Raw genomic sequence first — 25,022 nt, 5'->3', positions numbered from 1 at the left:
TGTGTCGTGGGTGAAACACTTAAACCGGGTCAGTAATAATTTTATTCGTATAACTGAACAACTTTTTCTTTCAATTTTCAGTATAATTGACGTCAATCTTAATTTGCCCACTTTATTTATACGTAACTATTTTTTTTTTTACTTCTTTAAAGCTGATATAGTTCTAATCTGGTAATTGCTGATGCGTCGAAGTTTTTTAACAATAGGTCGCTTAATATATTCTTTATCTTAGCTTGTCGATTAATGTGATAGAGCTTTCTTAAGGCTACGTTTTATAAACGATACCTCGCATAATTATTACTTATCCAAAAGAAATTCAGTATTAAAGGTAAAATGTCGTATACTCTTAACTCTTATTCTAAGTTCAACAACTTCCAGTTTGCACAACCACAACATCGCATCAGGTGTCTCGCGCTTCAATCTCGCAGATTAATATTAGAATTAGCCCGTAACAGTAACGTTGCATAAACTACCGCCGGCTTATTCTCGAGACAATTCCACACAAACCATAATGCATTTTATAAACAATAAGTTAAGCGATTCTAGACGTAAATGTAAAGCAATAAGGTAGTTAATAAATTCTATGAAGTACTATATAAGATAATATTTTGAAATCACTCAAAGTGCATTTGGCGCAGATGGCGCTTCCTCCGCGAAGTCCCCTATAAGACAAAGTTTGTACTTAATTATTCATACATTCAGAAAGTCACAAGCACCTGTTTCTATCGACATCTTCAAACCAAATATATTTCGTAAACAAAGTGATTTTAATTCAAAATTGCGTTAAGGAAGTTAGTAAAAGCTTTTAGTAAAAATTTTGGGTTTGTATCGAAATAGATATTATTAAAAATTTTAATAAATAAGTTATTTAATATCTAAAGAATCCTTATTTTTATTCTATCATCTGTTCAGATTCTACCCATAAATTAATTAAGTTCAACAAGTAAATAAGTTATTTATTGTTGTTTTAAATATAAAGAATCTATAAAATTTTATATTTCTTAATTGCAATGCTCAAAAAAGTCATTTAAATGTTAAATAATAATTGAAAGTCAAGAGTTTACACAAGCGGTTAATAAACGTTAATTTAAAATATTCGGACGTCACTCAGCTGTCATGTCGTGTAGAAACTTACAAGCCGAGTGTAGACCTGTATGTAGGGTGACAATACTTCCTTAATTTTTAATTTCAAATCAGTACTTTCATATTTTCTTTTTGCTTTTTATATATGCGGTTTTTATAATATTTTTTATAATGTTTATGTGATAAAACGTGACCTTGAGTACTAGTGAAAAATATTATGCTTTAAGTCTACTTTCATCCGGCAATAAGTGCATATCTATGACATTTTGAACTTACCTAAGTTCGCTGTAAAGATTAATATTATATTTAACAAAGGATAATTTTTTTACGCTGATAGGTTTACGTAACAAAATAAGCATGTCCTATTTCTGTTACTAAATGTGTCATCTTAGCGCTTGTTCATCTGACATGAGGTGATTATGTGCGTTGTTTATTTTGTTATTATTGTATTTATCGAAACACAATCGTGATTATGGAATGGCGTGGAGCCGCGAGTGCCGGTCGCTCCGAGCCTACGGCTTTATATCGTTTATTTACTTTTGTTTTATCGGATTGGAAACACTTATAAAATGATTAGCGTCGAATTACGTCACGATTTTAATGGAATCGTTGACGAACGTTGAAGTACTTGGCAGTGTTGCCAGATGTAATTAATATGAAATGATATGAAGTCTGTTTGTTTTATATATGTTAGTATTTTTAGTTTTGATTTATTTTACTAGTGATGTGATTCGATTTACTTGAAAATCGTAAATGTACTATATTTTTCTTATTTAAAGTCGACTCAATTGTAGTACATTACTTAAAGGCATATTTAATTACTTTTTACTTTCCTTTCCCGAGATAACATATTATAGCTTAAAACAAAATGTAAGATCTCTCATTAAAATCAGCAGAAAGAACAATTCATTGGAGCGTAAGCATCTAGCTGACTAAGCAAATATTTCTAAGTGATATCTACCTGGCGAAGCGGCGGCCGTCCCTCTCCAGAGCTTGCACTCCGCTGATTGCGAACCTCGTGCCATTTGCATCAGCCATATCGCTCGTACAAGTATACTCCAATGCATACATCTTGCCTTATATTTCTGAAAAAAAAAATCATGCAAGGTATTATAAAACATTTTTATGTTTAATAAAAACCACATTAAAACAGGTAATAAATTAATAGCAACATTAAAGTTTTTTTAAAGGTGAGTTTCAAAAGCAGAATGTCAACCTTTACCCATTAATTAGACGCCGTACTTACGGCGTCTCTTACTTAAGAGGAAACAAAAACGTTTAATAGAATCGGTGTCAACATAGTTGCGATAGCAGTCAAATTTTTCTAAATTAACCAATTATTTTGTTTGTTCAATGCCAATTAAAGACACATTAATGAAAGTACTACAAGGGTAAAGACAAGTATTTCGGCAGCTGACTGTACTTTGGGAAAGCGATCCGAGATCTATCTCGGCAACATCTTAGTAATTTGAAAGCGTCGAGCGGCGGTGGGCCGCCTAAAAAACGAAAGCAACCTTCCGGAAGCCGTCTTCGGCTTCAGGCATCGTAAGAATGAATCGTCTGTCGCTATATGTACATCGACTTCTCCACAATAATATTGTTGTATGAAATCAATACTTGTTATAGTCTTACATTGTCTTAGTTATCGAGGATATGCGTAAAATGGGTTTCTTTTAAATGGACTTGCAATTAGGATTTTAAATTCGATTAACTTCTGATAAATATCTGGCTCAGCCTGAGGTTAAAAGTCTTCGGTACAAAAAGCTATGTCTGATACTTTTAAACTTATCTCCATGATTAAAAGGAGCGATTAATAAAATATTTAAAGTTAATCAAATACAAGAGGCTTTCGTGTTGGAGTTTTACTTTGATCCCCCGGGAACTGTGCTTTGAGTCTTTGAAGTCACGCCGTTCGCCGCAATATGCACTCGCAAACAGCGTCTATCCCAGGATGAGAATTAACTATTCTTTGTAGAACTTTTTTTACGAAAGCTAACGGAAGTCATAAAGAGTTGGATATCACAGTAATACTGACTCTAGCTTGTAAGATCTCTATAAATGTATTAGACCATCTCAGGTAAACACTGATAGATATTGCTTGAGCAAATTCAGATAACAAAACAAATGAAGGCTAAAGTATAAAAGGCGAAGAGATCTCATATAGTTTGATATCAGCCAAAAGTGATTAAACGTGTGATTTTTGAGATTCACAGAATACTTGAGTCGAAGAATCGAATTTAATAAGGAAAGAATGTAAAGTAAAATGATTTAATTTAGAATAGAATTTTATAAGACTAACAACGAAGGCATTATTATCATTTAAGTATGACAAAAGACCTTGATGACGTAGCACACAAAGTTCCCTAATCTCAAAGGATATCAGGGTTTCCTTGCTGCAGTATTCATTGCTCAGACTAATCCACCCTTTGACTTGGATATGTCGACTAAGAACTAGCAAAATCTACAACATTTTTAATTTTACAGAACTTAAAACGTAGTATATGTCTACTAAAGCCTGCTAACAAGCTTCAGTTGTAATGAAATGACCTGTTTACAAGAGCTTCTTACAATATTTTAGTGAATAATATTGTTCTTTGGTGTCGTCGCCTAACGACGGTTGTTATTAAAAATTTCGTTATTCAGCTCTTTTGATAATCCCTCAATATTCTGTGTATGGTAATGTTATAAAAACACGAACGAACAAAGTGACAGACATTTTAAATGAGATAACAAAAAACGATCAAAATATCTCAAGTTTTTGTGACACAACAATAGCTTATTGTCAATGAAGTCGTTAAATTTTATATACAAAGCCATAAAAACTTCGATACGGAATCGACACGCAATGGCAGTAAGCCGGTGTGAATTAAAAGATAATAAGCCATACGTGACAAATTTTAATAAGTGCCTGCCATGGGAGCGACCATGACGCTTAAAACTACGATAACCAGGTTTAAAATTCAGGACTATTTATCTTTCTCGATGGCAATCCCATCTCAAGCATATGCATTCGTATATTAGGTTAAGACGACACTTATTATTATTATTATAGCCATTTCTACCTAAAACGCAAAAACTACCAAATTCAAATGCATGCAAATTTAAGTGTCTTAATTACTTATTTAATCTGTCCAATGTATTAAATTAATTTGACAGTAATATGTTGTTGGGAAACCAATGAAACACAATATGAATGGAGGAAAAACAGAATATCCTAGAAAATATTTTGAAGTGGTATTCCTAGTCAATATTATTATGGCATGGTATTTGTGATTACAAGCTAAGTAATCAATTTTATATTCAAGCCCGAATTTGGGTCACTCTTAATTTTGTTTATTCTTTAATAATAATATTAGTGCCTAATAATTGGGGTTTCAGTGTGTTTGTGGATATTTTAGTCAATTAAATATTTTAGTGTGTCACTGGCGATATTATTTTAAAACCGCCATTTTCATAAAAATGCAAATTGTCATATCTGACAGTTTAGACTACAGATTCCGAAATTATTTTAATAGTTTGAGTTAAAAGTATTTTACAGAACAATTTCTTTGTTCAGTGAGATTTTCTATAAGATATGAATTGATCTCAAGACGTTAGAGTTTATATTCTAAGTTCTAAAGCAACGAAAAAACGTTTGTTTGCATTAAAAGTTTGGTGTGTATTGCTGTGCTGATTTGATCGGATGCGTCTTCTATTTGGACAGAAATGAAATATATCGTACTAGGTAAGAATTTTATTTTATATTAAAAAGTTATGTTGGCCTTATAAAAACCGATTTTTTTGCAATGAAATATTTTAATTTCACGTTAGATATCACAAGCCCGGCTAGCTCAGTCGGTAGAGCATGAGACTCTTAATCTCAGGGTCGTGGGTTCGAGCCCCACGTTGGGCGAATTACTTTTGAAGTTTCGTGTGCATTTTTATTTTGATTAACTATGCTGATTTATTTATAAAAAAATGAACCAGGCTTAGGCTAACACTATAATATGATAGGAAGGAAGAAAATTCTATAATAAAAATTCACTCATTTTTTCGACGATAAAGTAAAAAATACGTTTATAACGCCATCTAGTATAAAGTACCTCACCCACTTAGAACTCTTACTTTCAAATTATTACTCAAAATTAATGCTAGGTGGCGTGTTATCAAAATTATTCCTTATAAAACAATTAAAACTATACAAGCTTTTATATTCATTCGAGACTAGAACTAGAACTAGAAATATAACTGTAATTTAATGATCTTTGTTTAACAGAAGATTAAAAAAAAGATCAAAATGAAAGAAGTCAAAAAGCCAACATCACGCGGTGTTCCCAGGCGGTCACCCATCCAAGTACTGACCGCGCCCGACGTTGCTTAACTTCGGTGATCGGACGAGAACCGGTGTTTTCAACGTGGTATGGACGTTGGCGACTGTATGTGTGTATTTATTAGTTTGATATATTAATTTGTACGAAAATTTAACAAACTTAATTATTAATTTTTAATATTCTCATAACTGCTTATTTCAACACAAACCTTTATAGGTACCTGAAAAGTCGCACTGACTTTCGGATAGCCTATAACACTCCAATCTTATGTACAATCATCGCCGATGCAAGAAGTTAGGTGATTATGTTAGTAACACTAGGTGCAGTCATACAAGCATGACCTTCACGTCCACCCTGAGATCCCGCTTAGAAACACAATAAATGACGCACTGTTGTGTAGAGAATGATAAGTACTAGAAAAAAAAAACATTTCGATGTAAAACATGCACGATATAAATAATTCTTAACATTTGAGTCCACATTCTATGGTTGATTCATTTTTATGCAACAGAGAACTTGAAGACTACACCAAAATTTTTCAGATTGCTAAAATTCCATTTGGCTTAGTCCTTATATTTAACAATTAAAATTTAGAAGGTACAAGTGGGCGCCTGCGACTTTGTCTGTGCAGAATTAAAAAAGTAGCTTATAATATATGCACCATTCCCATCATAATTAGTTTAGTCGTTCCAGAGGTTATCCGGAACAGACATTGCGGATTGACAAACACACCTACATAGATTATAAAAATTGTTTTTTCGTCATCATCAACGCAAATCCTTCATGAATACGAAATATGATATTTTTTCTCGATATTACTTACAGACACTCTGATTTTATTAATACATGGTTAAATACTACAAAAAGTGCGGCGAAAAGATTAATTGAATTACATTTAACGGATATTAAATCTTTACATTCAATCTTTGAGTATATACTTGTACAAGTACTCAAACAATCTGCGATATGATTAAGTAACAAAATAAAGACGAAAAGAACATGCAGTACAGTGAACATCTCGTGTAATTGCTTCCTTTGCGACGTTATTATTGTAATTTGTGTTGTTTATATAAAATACAGTTGACATGCGACATGTTGCTTATTTCGTTGACACCTGTACACTTTGAAAGTCACATGGCTGGGTTAATCTTGCTTGGTGTCAGCATTCTGAGTAAGTAGACCAAATATATCTAGTACTTTTTTAATTGTTATTATTCTACTTTATCTTAGTTCCTGGTCAAGGAAGAAATTAAGCCGAAACTTTACAAAACCTAACTTTATGAAAACTAAGGTTTATAAATAAAACCTTGTGTGTCGACCCCACGTGAGTGGGAAAGGGCCAGGGAGATGATGATGATCCTAGTTCCTGGTCAAGGTTGTGGGAGTGCACTTGATGCGGTGGGGAATAGGGCCGGACATTGTGGCAATCGATGGGGGAGGCCTACGTCCAGCAGTGGACGAATCCAGGCTGTATATGATGATGATGACTCTACTTTATAAGAATATACAATAATAATTTGTCTTTACGGACGCAAACGTGTGTATTTATATTATGTTTTAGTTGCTTCTGAATTTAGTCAAGCGATAAATACAAAAATGGATTTTGACGAAGAACAAGATACTTCTCTTGTTACGGATTCGAGTAAAGAAAATGAAGATGTCGAGGTGCAGCATACTATTGTAGTTTCTACGAAATTGAAGAATAATAATAGAAGAGGATTGCAAAACTCACGAGATGGTAAGCAAAATCTTTTAGTATACTTTTTTAGCGCTTTGTTTTTGCCTCGTGTAAATGGATATAAGTAACCTATTACGCACATAAAAAAAAATCGCGGAGTTTTTGTGTAAGCTTTTGCGGTTAAATACTTTATTAATTTTAATTTATTTACAGGTAATGTAAATCCTGGTCATAGTTCGAATTTAAAAAGAGAAGATAGTGGAGAGGTTCCAGTAATTAAAGGTTATAAAGCAGTCGAAACAACAGAAATCTTTACTCCTGATACACGGGTGAAATTGCCAGCTAACACTTTTAATACATTCACAAGACACAATCCAACAGACGATAATGATGTTTATCCAAATCTAGGATTAAACCCAGTACATTTCAAACCATCTAATTATTATAATAACATGAATTGGTGGAATCAAGAAAATCCAAGAAATTTGAACACCTATATATCGAGAAACGATAGAACAGGTTATGTAAATCAAAGAACTAACTTCAATAGAGGAATGAGTGATGATGGTGTCAGAGATTTCTTTTGCAAGAAATGTAGAGAGCTGAGTAGACGGCAAGGATTTAGAGATTGTGAACAACTGCGTAGTAATCAATGGTACCAGAATACAACACCAAAGATGAAGATAGACGGAAAATTAGCGAAATTAAACTAATCGAGTCATTATTTTGTTCGGTACGCCGTGACCACAGAAAAAAACACGTATCAGATGATATCTGTTTGACCTTGAGAGAGTACAGACATTGTTTTTGTATTTTAAAGTTCATTGTCTTCAGTAAATTGAAAACTAAATTACGAATTACTAATTTTGTTCTTGTACTTTATTTAATTTCTTAGATCGTTCGTCAAATCCTGCGCCTTGTGGTTTGTAATACATATCATTTGTGACCTTTGTGTAATAATATCTTGGAAGTTAAGTTGATATTTGACAACATTTACTATAACTAAGTATACGTCGTAGCCCTTGACCTGAGTATTATAATACAATCATATCGCGAGATTCACCCACAATTCAGTTGTTAAATTACTACGTTCAATTAAAAATTCGAATCGGTCTTTATAACATTACTTAGCTGAGAAAAACAGGAAGACAATTATAAAATCATTATATTTGACTTAAAATATTTCTGTATCCGTCTATTTTATCCTGTGTTTATTATATATATATATAATTTTACTATTATTTAATTCATGTTTATCAATCACCACATTTGAATTCATCACCCCGGTATCATCATCATTATCCTTTGTCTGCTCACTGCTGGACGTAGGCCTTTCCCAATGCCTTCCATAGTATGCAGTCCTCCGACTTCTGCATACAACGTCTTCCTGCCTAGCACACCCTGGTATGCCAAGTTTATAATAACTAGGTTTGTTGTTTAAATGAAAGAATTTTTGGTTCTAATTTAATTTTTGTTTAATGTTTTTTTTTAAATATTATATAATAGTTATTACTATTACTGCAGTATGTATGATATCAGATAATACAATATACATTTTATGATATATGTAAAAGGCGAGAATAAAATTATGAATGGAACAAAAAATGGATATAGGAAATTATGAAGGATAGGATGTTTTCTTATGTTTTTTTTAATTATGTACGACGTATTTGGTAATTCTGCCATTATCGTTGACCACGGTCTCTGCGCCGCGTTGGTTCTGTGGTACACCGTTGTTGTTCAGTGACGACGCGTACGATGAACTGGACACGCTGTAGAAACCTTGCCTGTTCTCAGGCTCTCTATTCATAGTTGTGTCCACGTTGGGCATTTGCTGGAAAGTAATTTACTTCTTTTAAATGTACTTAGATCGTCACTTATATTACAAAGTATACCAAACTTTCAAACGAAATCGGAAACAAGATTATCGCTGTTTATTTTTTTGTTTCTCTGATCGTATCAGTCTTGCTTCTCTTATCAGTTCATCTTTAAAAAAAGACAGCCATAACATTTCACTCACGTTTGTTTTTTGTGTACTAAACCAACATGTCAATTTACATGTATATACGTATATGTATGTGTGTAGTTTACTTGAACACTTACTGGATTCCCTGGATTGATGGCAGCCACTTGATGCCTGAAGCCGGGTCCGACGGCACCAGCGGCAAATGCGCTGTTAGATCCGGGCATGTCAAACGGCGCACGATAACTGGGCCCAAAGTAGTTGAAATGACCGTAGGGTGGATACCTAAAGTCGAAATTGGGAATGAAAGGAAAATTATTAAACGCGCCGAATGTGTTTTGTGCAGCTTCGAATGCGGCCCGCTGTTGATTTTCTATGTTACCAAATATAACATCCCTGTAATAAAGAACAATGTTACACAAATATATATAATGAATACATAAACACAAAGGAATGAAACACGAAAAGCAACTGAAAGCGAAGAATGTTATCCAATAACAGATAATTACACACACAAAATCATTACTATTTCTAACCTTAGCTTTTTAAAGTGTGGCAACGGTGGCAGCTGGGGAAATGGTGAAAGAGTGGGGAACGGTGACAACAGTCGTGGCAATGGTTTCAGAGGTGGCAATGGACGTAATGGCTTGAACGGTGTCAATGGTTTCAACGGCGGTAATGGTGGTAATGGTGGGAGAAATCTTCTACATCTATAATGTTAAATAGATTTAAAAAAAAACCAATATGTTGGTTAATTAAGGAATTATTTTCCTATTTAAACAAAATTTGAAACACATATGACATAGAAGCCTTAGATTTTATCTTCATAAATTATAAGCATTGTTGAACCTTCACCTTAATAACAAAAACCTTCACCGGAAGCCGGTAGCTTAAAGTAATTGTATAAAAAGAGCTTACGGCCAGTTTGTATCAAACGGTAAGACTTCGTTTATTTTGTTTACGTTCGATGACTCTGAGGAGTCGTCGGCCTCGTTGACATTTGGTTTATACACGCATTCGTACCTGCGACCAGCTGAATCTTGATATGCAAATACACCTACACCGTCGGGGTTTGGAGATCCTGAAATAAAAGCCGATAGTTTATCATCATGAACAGCATCTTTTGTCTATGCTCCAACAGTTGTCGCATCCACGTAACAAGGTCATCGGTTCGTTTGGAAGTAGGGACTTCGAACAACAATATAACCAGCAACCTAGAGGGATAGACGGAGATGACAGTTTTCTATTTGGCACGATCCCGGTACACTTCTTTCGCCACTTCCACATTCATCTACGTCTACGCATGAATGCTAGTGGAATTCGAAGGCTGCACGCATAGTAAAAACTAAAATTCTCTTTTACGATTGTTAAATCTTTCAATAGTCCAAATTATGTTCTGAGTTTTATAGAATACTAGATATAGACCGCAACTCCGTCCGCGCGGAATTAAAAAATAGCATAATAATTAACCTATGTGTACTTCACACTATGACCTACACCTGTACCAAAATTCATCATTATCCGCTGAGCCGTTCCAGAGATACCTTCAAATAAGCACTCATCCATCCATCTAAACATTCGCATTTATTATAAATGCGAATGTTTAGATGTTAATATTATATTAGCAAGATTGGTAAGATGGCTGTAAAATTGAAACTTAAATATCAAAAATTAAAATTTTCATTTCTCTTAGTACCTCAGGGAAATAGTATCATTAAACTGCCATGACTACTAGAGATAATTGGACTTGGTATAGTCAAAACATTCACTATCTATTATACACGAAAGACAAACGTATAATTGTTCTATTGATGCATTGTTCTTTACAACGCTATACACATATGAATCATTAACTAAATTGAAAATAATAAAGTCGATGAAGTGACAAAATGTATCGATATTTATGTGTTACAAATCGATTAATTGTAATCGAAGCTATTGTTTCTATACAACAATTTAGATTAAGCGTGAAATTTCACTGCCTTGACAATCGTAATATTGTCGTCTCTATTTTTGGCAAGAGAATAACAGGAATGGTAATATGATTTTATACAAGTAGTACGATAATCGAAACTAATAAATAAATTTGTCCTCACCGTAACAGTATTAAACACCAACTGTTCTGAATACAAAAGACCGACCGCTTTTAGTATAGGTGTGACTAATTTTACTGCTTGTACGTTCGAAGTATTGTTATAATATTGTGAATCTAGAAAAATCTATTTGATTGCGTGACTTATAAATGATGGTGCAATATTTAAAGAATGAAGGCAAGCTGAAAACATTACTATAACATACGCCTTGTAGCTTTTCCAATGCGGATTTATTATATTGCAGTTCGTCGGTGTGTTTATGTGTGGTAACTCTTTTCCTGTTTTAAACAGGTTAATATGAAGTTGTCTTTGGATGACCAAGTTGTATATTTTTATACGAGTGTTTCGCCAAAATCACACAGATTGTACCGGTCATACATTTTACATTTCTTAGTACCACATTTACTTGTCACGATAATTGTTACCTATTTGTATTATACTGAACGTACTAAAGATGTGTCCAGATGGTGTCAATCTTTGTCTACGCCTTCAGGTTATAGGATGATGAAGTTCATTGTTTTTTTTGTATTTATGTAGACAACTGATAAAGCTTTATCTTTAGAAAGTTTATCGATAAAGATTTTTTTAATTGACAATTTATCTTGATTTATTGAGTTTTTTGCAGATACGATATTTTACTTAAATAGAAACCCAACTTGCAAAGATAAAATATATTTTTCGTATATACGATATTCAAGACATCTTAATTTTTATTATGTCTACCGTATAGCTTATTGAATGACAAATGACTGGAGCGTTTTGTGTCGTGGTCGTTAAATTGGTTTTCTATGGCTAGAAAGGCTATTAGCAAAAATTATAGCTGTAACGGTTTTTATATAGCGAGATCGGCGCCGTTGATTCTCTTATTATACAGTTAGTGCATATTGTAATAAATTAAAAAGTCGATTGAACATGTTAATGCACGGTTTCATTTCAATTTAAAACCGTAGCATGTTGAAATATAGATTTGTTGGAATATTTCTAGATTTTTTTAGAAACATTTTATTTAGTAAGGGTTTGTAGGGCTTTATTTTCAAACATTTGTTGAGCCAAATTTTGACATTTAACTTTTTGTGATTCGAGAACTATTTTGGTTGCAACAATGAATGAAAAACATAATTTTGTTCAAACATCACTGCCTAAATTTTGGGCAGGGTGTAAAACAAGACCATATTACATATATGAAAGCTAATAATTCCTGTAAAAAAACAAAGGTATCTCTCTATGAACAGGTTAAAAAGAACATAAGTTTATTTTATTATGTTCTCTGCTTAGTAAAGTGTATCAAATATTATGTGTACCTACGGTTTTAATGATTTTGTTGAATATACTTTCAATATATGAGAAGTGAGCGTGTCGGATGCAATTTGTCGCACTACAGTTATTCATGGCTCTTAACGCAAATGAAATGATAAGGCCTCTTGCAAATAAAATAAATCAATTCTCTAACACAGTGATTCCCATTTCTTTTTTTTTTCTAGTAGACCCCTTTCGAAATGTTCTGGTTTGAATAAACCGTCTACTTCTACATTTCGTCAACTTGTGATCTCCCAATTTTATTTCACGCCATCGTACATCCTATATGGATCTCACGTGGATCCCAGGGGTCCATCTAAACCACTATAAGTAAATATAAGACCTTTGTAATGTTTTATTTATCGATCATAAACTTGTGTCTTTTGAACATTGATAAAAAATATTTTTGTACTTAAGCTTATTTAATGAATTTAATACGGTCGGTGCCACCAACTGCCTTTTCCAAAAGCTTACACGCGAAAAGGTTTATGTACGTGTTAGTAAAGAGTATGTTATACTATTAAGAAGGAAATCCATTTTCCAAGTCAAAAAATGTACAAGGTTGTCGAAGTAAGTTTGATTGTTTCGCTTTGTTTCAAAATTATTACAAATTGAATGTGTAATGTTTCGTGATTCATATTAGTTTTTATTTCAATGGTCACTATAATATACTTTTTAGATAGACTTCGCCAGTACTTTATATGTCCAACATGTCCCTTTCAAGTCAGCTGGTCTTTTGTTTTGAATTTATTCTGGTTATGGAGCGTTGTATTGTGTGCCTTATAAAGATAATTAATTTTACTTTTACGTTACTTGAATTCATCACTAGTGTTAAATTATATTACATACTAGTTTTTGCCCGCGACTTCTTTCACGCGGAATTAAAACTGAAATAGCCTGTGTTCTTCCAGACTATGTTCTATATGTATGCCAAAGCACCGAAGTTAAGGGCTTACTTAATAGCATTCATCCATTTAAACTTTCACTTTTATAATATTAGTAAGATTGCAAGTTTAAACCTATAGTATTTTTATTGACATTTATGTTACTAATTGTGGGTATCCGAGACAAAAATCCCAGTTTAAAAACATATTATGACAGGGATGTAATTACTGGTACGTAAACAAGTACTAAAAAGATTATTACGATATTTATCCTTCGAAATTGTAAAGTAGGGAATGAAAGATTGTATAATATATGTTTTCTTCAGCACAAACGAAGTTGCGGGAGAGAGCAAGTCTATTTATTTTTTACCTTATTAATCCTTAAAGCATTTTTAATTAGAATACAGATTTTTAACTATTCAATCTTGTATTCTTACAATCTAAGAATTTGTAAAAACTCTTAATTTAAATATAGTTAACAAATTAATCTCGGTTTCAAATCACATAACAGAACTTGTATTTGGCTTTAAAGTTAACTGTGAAAAAACCTATCAAGATTCGAGATAATATCCTTTTGTAGCGTCTTTGTATTCATTAATTTTGTAAGTTAGTATGTGAAAAGAATGATATGTTTATAGCATACTAAAATGGAAACAAGCAGCATATAGGATAAAATAACGGTTTTTTAATTTAAAAATCGTCTTGAAATCGTTAGAAGGATTTATCAAACAAATTTATTTAAACTGTTATTTCGTTAAATTGATTTCGATGAATAGTTCTCCATATTAAAAATATAAACCAAAATCTCAGTTGTCAAAGATAATGACATAGATGACGGCATTATTTATACAGAGATTTAGGACTTGGTAACCCACGGTACGTCTTATTACATTCTCCTATGAAAGTTTGGAAAATAGTTGTAACTTTTATTAATTGCTGACGTGACCTAAGACTCACTAGTTTATCTCTGCGTAAAATAATAATATCCATCCCAAATACAGCCACCTTTCACCGTAAAACAAATTTTAGAAAGAATCTTATCTTTTGATTAATTAAAAAAAAACGAGTTTTAAGTTATACGCAAGCGTAAAGTACTGTGAATTTCTTCTCAGATTATTATTTATTCTAAGTATATATATATAATAATATTATAAATGCGAATGTTTAGATGGATTGATGGATGTTTGTTTGAAGGTGTCTCCGGAACGGCTCAACGTATCTTGATGAAATTTGGCACAGATGTAGATCATAGTCTGGAAGAACACATAGGCTACTTATTAAGGTTTTTCTTAATTCCGCGCGGACGGAGTCGCGAGCGACAGCTAGTAGGTAATATGCACAGAATTGGGTCAGCAATTCAATGTCATAATGTTATCACGCCGTTGATAACCTTATAGCTCAGTCGGCATTGAAACCGACTTACAATGTGCGGGTTCAAGTTCGTGAGGTCAATGCAATTTCAAGTTCAAGGTCATTGCACTTTTTAGGCAAACGTTTTTTTTGCTATTACAACGATAAGCTATAAAATTTATAGTCTGTATTTATAGTCAACTAACTGTCGCCCGCGACTCCGTCCGCGCCGAATTATAAAAAATACTTAATTAGTAGCCTATGTGTTCTTCCAAGCTATAGTCTACATCTATGCCAAATTTCAACAAGATCCATTCAGCCGTTCTGGAGATACCTTCAAAGAAACATACATCCATCCATCTATCCAAACATTCGCTTTTATAATATTAGTAAGATAGTAGTTATTAATGGTTGTGGACTTGCACTGGATAAGAGCAGTATGTTTATCTTTGCGACGTTACTTGGGACAATTGCATCTACGTATTACGTATTATTTTTAGATTAATTTATTGTATTATTTACTTCAAATACTTAAAAATAATTGCTTATATATTTAATATACAAAAAGACTCGTAATATGATGATTATTTTAATTTAAAATAATTTGCTTTTGCTGGGTAAGTATATTATTTTATTAAATTATAATTATCAACCTGAGATGATGCTAAGATTTTTTTGGTTAAAGCAAAAAGTAATCAGTAATTCTAGAATAAGTAATAAGTCGATACTGACCGTAACTCCAGCTGCACTGTAAAATAACAGCACTGACTAGATATAAAACCTTCATCTTGATATGTTCTGTTCTACGCAGCCTCCGTGTCCAAACTGCGCGTCTGCTTGAACCTGTTTGCGTTGACCAATGTTTGCTATTTAACACGTCAATCTCTGATGATAAACAAAACGTAAATGTTATCTTTGATGAAAAAAATTATTTTATAATGATACCTGTAGTTCCTGTAACCGACAGACAAGTGGTTCGCACGAAGGACGAACGCTTTGTGTAGATGTTTTGTTCTTGCACTGGATTAAATGTCCAACTAGACCGGCACAGATTTCAATGATAATAGAATTTATACCTTATTGCATTGTGTTAAAGTTAATCTTGTGTTGATTTTTTATATGTGTATTGGAATCTATGTTGTTTGTAAATAATTATGATAACATTTTAATTTGCAATTCTCAATTGAGTATAAAATCGTAGTTGTTGATAGGCTGTTTACAAGGTTCAATTATATATTTTTTGTTTTTAAATTTACAGGAGAGGATGAGTAGAGGAACAAATAAGGCACAAAACTTATTATTTTATAGCTTACAAAATAGGAATCAAACTATAGACAATGGTAAATCGAATACTATTACTTTTAAATTAATAGCGGTCGCCGGCGACTTAGTCACCGTAGATTTATTTAAAAAAATAGCCTAAGTTACGCATACATTAGCTACCTTCCAGTAAAAATCCCGTCAATATCGGTCCAGTCGTTTCGAAGATTAACCGGAACAGGCAGATATGCAGACACATTGACATACACACGGACAAAAGTTGGATTTTCGTTATAAGGAACGCAAATACAAACGCCAATTTTATTAATACGAGATGAAACGTTCAAAAATGGTATTAACAAGTAAACATATATTGTTGGAATGTTATTTTTTCACCTTTGTTTTTATTATTCGATATGTTAGTAGAAAAAAATAAATTTAATCCTTTTGTTATGTTTGGATAACTGTTTAAGACATACTATCAACATGTAACTAATATGATGGTGTTTGATAGTTTTTGCAACTGCCAACCACTTTATAGCAATCTTATTCGTACAGTTACAAGTTATTACGCCACGTTGTTTTTTTGCGGAATTTTTTTGATATAATTTCCATTGAACAATGACAAAACAAAATTTACTTGTTTTTTAAAGTGAATCTTTAACAGTAACTAGAAGAGTAACTTGCAGAGATTCCCCATCTGTATACAGAATGTGTTAATTACAATGTTATATAAAGTAATATTCGGTAATTTAGCTGTTATTTTGAAATGGGCTTTAATATAAGTAACGTGTTGATACACACGATTACTTATGATTCAAACATAGTCAAAATAGTCAAATTATTACGCTGTCAAGATGACATTTCACATAATATTTGACTTCCATTAGATCCTTGTCGGACTATATTTTATATGTCACATCACTGCATACCCAATGCATTAAAATGTCTTTCAAAGTACGCCTTTTTAACTATTTTGTTAGCTACATTGTTGCTAAGTCACATATTAATATATAAAATGTGTGCTCTTACAAGATACAATATTTCAAAAATATTAACTAAGCTTCAAGGCTAAGTTTCCGTGTAAAATACACTTAATAAAAAATATTTTTTTCATACTACAAGAATAAAATCCTTTTGGATATAAAAGTAACGAGAATCTGAGAACAGGACATGCAGGTAGGTCATGTGTTTGCCATTACCGTGGAACACGTTTCTTACCATCACGAACTCTGGATCTTGATAAACAAACTTATATAACTACAATCTATTTTTTGTATGATGACTAAGATCTCATCAAATCATTCGCACAATTATTACGCTCAACGCGCAGTTCTGTAATTTACGTTGCAGTTAATTACATTTGTCAATATAAACCTATCCTTTTAACATCACCATCGTCCTAAACATAGGATTCAGAAAAGGTTTGCCGTAAAAAAAAATATCCTATAATATATCTACTTTAACGATCTCGCTAAGCAAACATGATATCTATTTCAATTGTTTAAATTCATAAAATTCACTACATGCGATCGTTTTTCGTAGGTATCTCTACTCTACCTATGAGTATTAAGTTTTTAATAAGAATAATAGCTAAACTGCAAGATAGTTTTAAGATGCTAATAAAAAGTGGTAGGCGTTTATTTTTTGCCCTACACATCCATGTTATCATTAATATCATAAGTTAAATCGATATTTTAGGCTCGAATAATCCTATTTATAAACATAGGTTTCTTTGGTATTCTGAATTTTACGGGTAGCAAGAGCTACCTACCGCTATACATGAAATAAAACATAAATAGTGTAATTTTGCAAATTTATTTATTTAAGTTAACCTAAAACAAAAAATCACAGCTTACGCAATAATAACAAACAAGACTTAAAACTATTGATAAATTTTTGTTTAATAATTTTCTAGACTACATTTAAAAATTCACTTTAATTTAGACGGAAAAAATTGCACAAGAAACGATTGATCATAAACTTAATATGTCGTTTTTTTTTTATTGTTTTATTATTCAATTGTAAAAAGAATAAAGATTATTTTTTTGCAGCTGTAACTTTATGATGGATAAAAATATGAAATATATTCGAAATAATTATCAAGTAAGGTCAGCATGTTAAGAAGAGAAATAAAAACGAAGAGATTAAGGTAACTCATATTCTTCAACCACTCCATTTTTGTTAATGATTCTGCGACCGCCGCGCTGCTCGCTCTTCTGTCCGTTCACGTTAGAAGACGAATGGAAGCTATATTGAGCTTCTCCGTATACGTTTGAATCCGGTCCATCAGGCTGCAAGCTTCTGATACTCTGAAAATGAAACAAAGTATTGGTAAGTAATAGTGACAAAAAATATTTTAAATTGTGTATATAGTTTTGCATCTCCATGAGGTTTAGTCGACATAACACAATAATTAGCTGACGAATTACACCGAAGACGTACTGGATGCAGAAGACAGAAGAAGACTAAAATTGTTAAGAAAAATATTACTGAAGTTATGTCAACTTCAAGTGGCAACGTTTGAGTGTTCTTTTATAATTGTTTTTTTACCCTGAATAAATACTTAGATTTCATAAAAACTAAGATCATGTTTAGTACTAATATTAATAAATCTAATCAATGCTGCACTTAACACGAGATCAGTATTATTAGGTAAAGGAGGAAAACTACAGAAGTCAAGATGTTATCGCAGATGTAAAGAAACAAATTATTATTATTAGATTCTCTAGAAATTATAAAGTATAATAAACAAGGAGTATGTATTTATTCGATTATACATGTCATAAGATCGTGTATTAATCGATTTGTATATTTCTAATGTATAATTCATTGTTATTTCCAGTAGTTACATAAATAATATGCGAGTAACGCACATCTGCAAATATGTAATATTATTTGCATATAAAATAATTAAGATTATATTAAAATAAATAAATATCTGTAATGTGCATAGTCCATTTCACCGAACATCAAAGTTCAGAAAATGATATAATAGTCCCAGGATAGAGAATAGAGATTCTATTTTAACAAAAAATAAACTGTAAACATACAAATCTTCCTTGTACATTTGTGCATTTAATTTATAAATAAAAATCTTTCTAGTATTGTCAGATGGAACCATAAATATTATATCACGATATAAAATCATGGCACGAAGGCATGGATTTCCCAGTTTCTTGTTACATTTATAAGCAGAATAGGTCATTCTGTTGTAAGACAAACTTGTTGTTTTTGCTCGAAGGTAAAAAAATATGCAAATGTATTTATTATTGTTGATGCAGATTTTTAAAAAATAATCCAGTTGTTTTGGTCATCAAAAAACGAATAACAAAATAATATTCCCGAAGCATAAACAAAATGCAAATCGTTTCAAAGGAAGTAATATTTCTATTATTAAAGTAACTTTCTGCGTCATAATCTAAGTATTTAAAATACAACTATAAGGCATGTAAAAGATAAGGATACAACATAAAATTATGAATGTTTACTTACTTCAAAGTTAGGTTTGAAATCAAATCCTTGACTCAATCTGTAATAAAAAATATATAACATGAAAAACTTAACCTAGAAAGATTACTAACGCCCTCCAAAATTTGTTAAAATGTATTAGACTTCAATGACAGCTCTTATTTTACATTTTAAGCATTATAATTAAATGTATACTAAGTTAATCTATTAGTGCTATTGAAAAATTACACAACAGTTAAATATAAGCAAAGTAGACCTATCTAATGATTTTTAAACCGCATATTGTTTTTCTGTCTTAATTTCCAATTAAATTTATCCTATATTGATTACAATTTCGTCTTGTTTTTTTTGTTAAACAGCTAACATTCATGTTAAATCATTGCGGTATAAAATGCATTAAGGCTAAGTCTACGTTCAATTAAACAATGTGGAACAAAACGAGTTAGAAGGAATTACAGCGAACTGAATGCTATAAATCTGATTAGACGCGCCTGATATATTTCAATTACGGCATATAGAAAATGTTCTCAGAAATAGAATTATAATTATTTTTGACAAAACAGAGATAACAATAATATGTTTTAAAACAGAGATTTAGGTCTCAGAAACCCACGACGTATGATACAGATGTTACACCTTAAGCAAATTTGTTAAAATCGAATAATGTGCTGTTATGTATGTACATTCCTGTACATTAAATTAATTGAACATGCCCAATGTCGTGAAATGAAGGCAAGTTATTTTGGAATAATATTTCTGATATGTTAGTGGGTATATAAGGAAGCGTTAGTTTTATTATATAATACATGAAATTATTAGTAATTAATTTTATTGATCAAAACAATGAGTCCGTTTCTAATTTATTCCGAATAACAATCTTACTTCTTACTAATATTATAAATGCGAATGTTTGGATAGATGGATGGATGGATGTTTGTTTAAAAGTATCTCCAGAACGGCTCAACGGATTTCAATGAAATTTGGCATAGATGTAGAAGTCTGGAAGAACACATAGGCTACATATTACGTTTTCGTAAAAATCCACGGAGTCGTTGGCGACAGCTAGTACTTAATCATAACATAGATATACAGCGAATAGAGTATAATGCTGTCATTTTCGCTACAATAAAAGTCTGGCCAATGTTATGCATTCGTGAATATTCCCAAAAATCAATTTATATTTTACCAACCGGCGACGCATTGATCTAAATTTGTCCTCAATGCTGGAAATTAAAAATAAGTCGTTTATAAGTAAATAATAATAATCTACATGAAAAGTAAAAAGGTTTTCTTACATAAAAGAGTGTCCAGATGCATCCATACATATTATATTTATATATATACCATATATCCATGCAGTTGAATAATAATTATTGAAATCGTAATAAATATTAAAAATGCAAAATAAAATAAATATATTTCAATTACAATTGTTTTGTCAAAAAATCACAATTTAAAATATAAAACTAGAAATATATTCCTATATATCCTTTCATTGTAGTGTTAACATTACTAATATTGTAAATGCGAATGTTTGGATGGATGTTTGTTTGAAAGTATCTAAGAAACAGTTGCAAGGATCTCGATAAAATTTGGCACAGATGTAGAACATAGTCTGGAAAAACACATAGTAAATTATGAATCCTACAAATAATTTAACAAATTATGATATACTTAGTTATATTATTACCTACCGATTATGTGCTAAAAGAAATTTGTTTCGAATGCTGAAACGTAAACATTTTGTAATCAGAAACAGGTTTTTATTTATTTTTATAATCTACATTTCTTTTTGTTACGTATTAAAAATAATGATCACATTTCAATTCATATGTTATACAAACCTGTTATTTAAGAATTTAGATTGGAAACTGAACTTTATATTTGTAATAAAAATTTGGAATCAACTCCCTGCATTATTCAGTTCGAGTGACAGTTTGATCTCTGGGTTTATTTTATAAATTTTAAAAACGTTACAAAATTTCTTTATCGTTACTTAGCATTGTTCTAAAAAATGGCAGCCTTTAGGTAGTTCTTATCAATAAATGAAGGACAAAGTCGTTGTACATTCATTTACATTCAAATTTGTTGTAATTAATGAAAACTATAACGACATTGTTTCCTAAAAGAGTGTACCACCACCAATTGTATTTATTTACCACCACCTTAGGCCATGTGAAATTGTAAGTAATTATAATAAGGGAAATTATAACTCATCTCTCACTATGCTACTAAACTCATTGTTTCATTATGTTGGTGCCTTCAAGAGGAGAGTGAATTGACATTAAACTAGCGGGTACAATCTTTGGTCCATATAATCTTTTAACATCTTGTGGGATCATGTTGGCGTTATTCTTCGTAAAAAAACAACTATAGCTCCCTGGCAATATAATAATACTTACAGACGGTGAAATGTATCCCAGTCCCCGTTCGCCGCAGCTGCGCTGATGTCATTTGCATCGAATGGTGCTCCTGAAAAATAAAGATATAAATAATTTGATACCTTTATATTGATTGCTTTTATATAATATATTGGAAAGTTATACTTCACTGTGGTTAACAGTAACATTCCTAATTAACCTAAGAGTAATTTTTGAAAATCAATTATTAAGTGATTTTTTTAAATTGAAACAAATTTTTACAACTTAACTCAGTAATAAAATTAACTAAGAATACTAAATTAAATTGAAAATAAAGTAAAATTGATCACCATTTTTGAGAGATCTAAAACAACACCTCAAGGATATTTTACAAAAATATTTCGCATCAAAAAAGACCGTAATACTTAGCAAATATTCGATGCTAATTTGGTGTGGTGATAACTGGTAAGCAGTTTGCGCACATCATTGTTAAAAATAAGCATAATATGCAAACGGGTGTTATGCAATAAATTATTTTGTATAAAATCTATCCGGAATTTATTTAACAGAGAATTATTGATTTTAATAGAGAGGTCAATGGTGGTCCGGCCGTGATATTTAGCTACATCTTTTCAAGTTCGCGTATTATTTTCATAAATATTCAATGTAATATGTTAAAATACATAAAGCGCTATTCACATAAAATATCAAAATAAAACGCAGCTATCATTGGAAGAAACTAAATATAAAGTGTTAAACACGTGTGTTGAACATTCATTTTTTGTCCAAATATATGTTGTCTATGTACTTGGTTCCTCTTTCGTCTTACACAATGTACATACCAAATCAGAACATATAATATAGTTAATCATTATTAAAACTGAGTGATCCTAATGTATTATAAAAATAGGTTTAAGAAAGAAAACTTATCAATAAATCCCTCTTATTTAGGCTAAGTGTTATTAACAACACAAGTAACGTTCTACGCTTGCGAATTATTAACTTTAATTGATAATGTTCTGATATAAAGGAAAATGTATCTATTGAATGTTCAGCATAATAAGCCAAGAGTCGAAGATCAGACTGAGGGTATGAATGCTGTTAGACTGGGTATCATGACGTCATATTGATAAGAAAGATCCGGTACGGGTGAGATGCACTAATAAATGTGCATACATTTTCTTGTTACACGTGTAAGGAATAGCATAGATTTATATAATTTAATTTGTACGTAGTACTTTAATAATCAAGTTAGAAACAAATAAATTTTAAACTAGAGACTAAACATTGTCATTAACATTTCTGAAACTATAATATGTATGAATTAAATGTAAATAACATGAAGTTGTTACGTTATAAAATTAAATGTTATTTTGGTAACAGAAAAGCTCTCAAAACAGCTTTTATTCCTAACATCTCTTAAATTTTAGGAATGGTGTTCGTATGAAACAAGTCGCTGGAGAAAACATTGTCTCATCGAATTAGTCGTATTACGAACAAACCTCTACTTTTTTACTGTATTAATGTCAATGCTTCGGATATTATATAATACAATAGAATGATAGTAAACATAATATGAAAAGCGTAGGCTGCATCCTACGCAGAGCTTTGGCATACATTTATAAATAGATAATATTGATAACAATTGATAAGCGACTTGTATATCAGCTATATAATATTATAGGAGCTTGAAACATAATAAAAGGGTTTAGAGAAAGGACAATCATTCAATTCCAACCTTTCTGTAGACTAAATTGTAGAGATTAACCAAGGAAGGTAAAACAAACGCTGGCTCTACTATTATTGAACCACCTTTACCTTTATTAATAAGTACGTCCAACTCTAATAGAGATTACTAATTATTCACTTACTTTATCTTTAACGATTTAAAACGAATTAAAATCGCATTTATAATTGACGTCGTGTTATTGAACATTGAACTGTTTATTGATTTAGAAAAAAGTTAGGTTAGATTCTACGCTCGAAGTCGTGTCTTCAAAATTTGCGTAATTAATTTATTCTTAAATTGTAATTCTATACTAAATGCGTCAAATGTAATAATGATGCGTCATAATCTTGTTAAAGTTATTTGGTGAAAACAAGTATCATGAAAAGCGTTATAGTTTAAAGTTCAAAACATAACAAAGATGAGGAAATCATTTAAACCAAACGATTGGTTAAATTGAATTTGTTATAATTTAAACTTTATCGCTTTTAATTAAAGTTTGAATTAGCATAAAATATTTATTTCATTTGAGAAGGATGAGCATAGGTACTGGAATTAAAAAAAATTGTTTCTATCCAAATATAATGCCTTACATTTGATTGGATTGCCAGTAAACAAATGTAAGATTATATTTGTTTATTGGAAATTAATCAAGCAAAATAAATTTCGGGAAATTGTGATATAATATTTTGTAATGTTAGCAACTATTGCGGTAGTTCTCCAAAGTCGGAGAACTCTGATTTTTCAATTTTTAAATTTTTCAAGACTATAAATTCGTACTAAAAAGTATTTTTCATCTCAAATAATAATTAGTGGAATAACAAAATTTATTTAATAATAAAATGACAACTGTATTTTTTTATATAAATTGAAAAATAATACTAATTGCGTGTTTTTAAAAGTGTTCATTTAAATTGAATATTTTTATACAAATAGTAATTAAATATAATTTTACTTACCTTCCACGTTAATGAAAAGAAATCCAATCACAAATATCACGGGGCATAGCTTCATCATTTTTAAAAGAAAAATAAACAAAATATACGTGTGATAAGTTTCCGAGACACGGTAGCGTATCGTGCGGTGTGAATTTTCGCGCTATAATGTAAAGCGGCAAGGTCTCACCCGCCTTATATCGCAGGCGAATAATCACCATTAAAAGGGCTATTCTCAAATATAGATAAAACAAAACAACGTTTGTTTTTTTTATTTTCTCATGAAGCTTGGTATATGCCAGCCAGTGTTTTGTTCTGTTAATTATTTCTGGAACACAAAAAAAAAATTATTGTATTACCTCTTAGGGTTGGAATAAAAATTTTTTTTTTCTTTTTAAAACAAAAGTTTGATACTATTAGGGGCGTGTATAAATTTTGTATACATTTCATTTGAGAGCCACCCAATGAAATTGCAATTTCATTAGACATTTATAACCTGCTTAATCACAATGTTTACGATATTCCTGCATAAAATTCCTTCTTCATTTATTTGCTATTGCGTTGTCTAGCATAGAAATAAGAAGAATTATTTTATCTTTGTCTCAATATGACA

At 31.2% G+C, this 25,022-nt stretch overlaps 3 protein-coding genes and 2 non-coding genes across 10 annotated transcripts; 2 read left to right on the top strand and 3 right to left on the bottom strand.

Annotated features, from left to right (window-relative positions):
* Positions 1-4,902: 4,902 nt before the first annotated feature.
* Positions 4,903-4,975, top strand: Trnak-cuu. The gene has a single exon. It is a non-coding gene; the product is annotated as a tRNA-Lys (tRNA).
* Positions 4,976-5,375: 400 nt separating this feature from the next.
* LOC123722816 lies at positions 5,376-5,494 on the bottom strand. Its single transcript, XR_006756624.1, has one exon. It is a non-coding gene; the product is annotated as a 5S ribosomal RNA (ribosomal RNA).
* Positions 5,495-6,498: 1,004 nt separating this feature from the next.
* On the top strand, positions 6,499-7,863 carry LOC106716933. The gene is made up of 3 exons (XM_014510607.2): positions 6,499-6,564; positions 6,955-7,131; positions 7,285-7,863. Exons 1-3 carry the CDS (start codon positions 6,528-6,530, stop codon positions 7,782-7,784), a joined length of 714 nt encoding a protein of 237 aa, XP_014366093.2. The 5' UTR covers positions 6,499-6,527; the 3' UTR covers positions 7,785-7,863.
* A 724-nt stretch (positions 7,864-8,587) lies between these two features.
* On the bottom strand, positions 8,588-15,681 carry LOC106716932 (ribonuclease 3). Of its 4 annotated transcripts, none has more exons than XM_045681744.1 (6): positions 15,603-15,673; positions 15,390-15,523; positions 10,058-10,115; positions 9,571-9,744; positions 9,175-9,430; positions 8,588-8,905 (listed from the first exon to the last, which is right to left on the bottom strand). In XM_045681744.1, the coding sequence occupies exons 2-6, from the start codon at positions 15,442-15,444 to the stop codon at positions 8,723-8,725; spliced, it is 726 nt and encodes a 241-aa protein (XP_045537700.1). In that variant the 5' UTR covers positions 15,445-15,523; positions 15,603-15,673; the 3' UTR covers positions 8,588-8,722. The 4 variants fall into 4 exon arrangements, with proteins under 4 accessions (XP_045537700.1, XP_045537696.1, XP_014366092.2 ...); XM_045681740.1 differs by having other exon boundaries at positions 15,390-15,542; positions 15,603-15,649; XM_014510606.2 differs by lacking the exon at positions 9,571-9,744 and having other exon boundaries at positions 9,953-10,115; positions 15,390-15,500; positions 15,603-15,681.
* A 2,314-nt stretch (positions 15,682-17,995) lies between these two features.
* LOC106716934 lies at positions 17,996-24,589 on the bottom strand. Of its 3 annotated transcripts, XM_014510608.2 has the most exons (6): positions 24,434-24,589; positions 21,791-21,860; positions 21,083-21,115; positions 20,579-20,611; positions 19,413-19,449; positions 17,996-18,229 (listed from the first exon to the last, which is right to left on the bottom strand). In XM_014510608.2, exons 1-6 carry the CDS (start codon positions 24,489-24,491, stop codon positions 18,065-18,067), a joined length of 396 nt encoding a protein of 131 aa, XP_014366094.1. In that variant the 5' UTR covers positions 24,492-24,589; the 3' UTR covers positions 17,996-18,064. The 3 variants fall into 3 exon arrangements, with proteins under 3 accessions (XP_014366094.1, XP_014366095.1, XP_014366096.1); XM_014510609.2 differs by lacking the exon at positions 21,083-21,115; XM_014510610.2 differs by lacking the exons at positions 20,579-20,611; positions 21,083-21,115 and having other exon boundaries at positions 17,998-18,229.
* Between the last annotated feature and the right edge of the window lie 433 nt (positions 24,590-25,022).

The sequence above is a fragment of the Papilio machaon genome, chromosome 2 (assembly GCF_912999745.1).
Source record: "Papilio machaon chromosome 2, ilPapMach1.1, whole genome shotgun sequence".
Lineage (NCBI taxonomy): Eukaryota > Metazoa > Arthropoda > Insecta > Lepidoptera > Papilionidae > Papilio > Papilio machaon.
The sequence above is the reverse complement of the archived record's forward strand: the minus strand, read 5'-3'. Positions and strand labels throughout refer to the sequence as shown.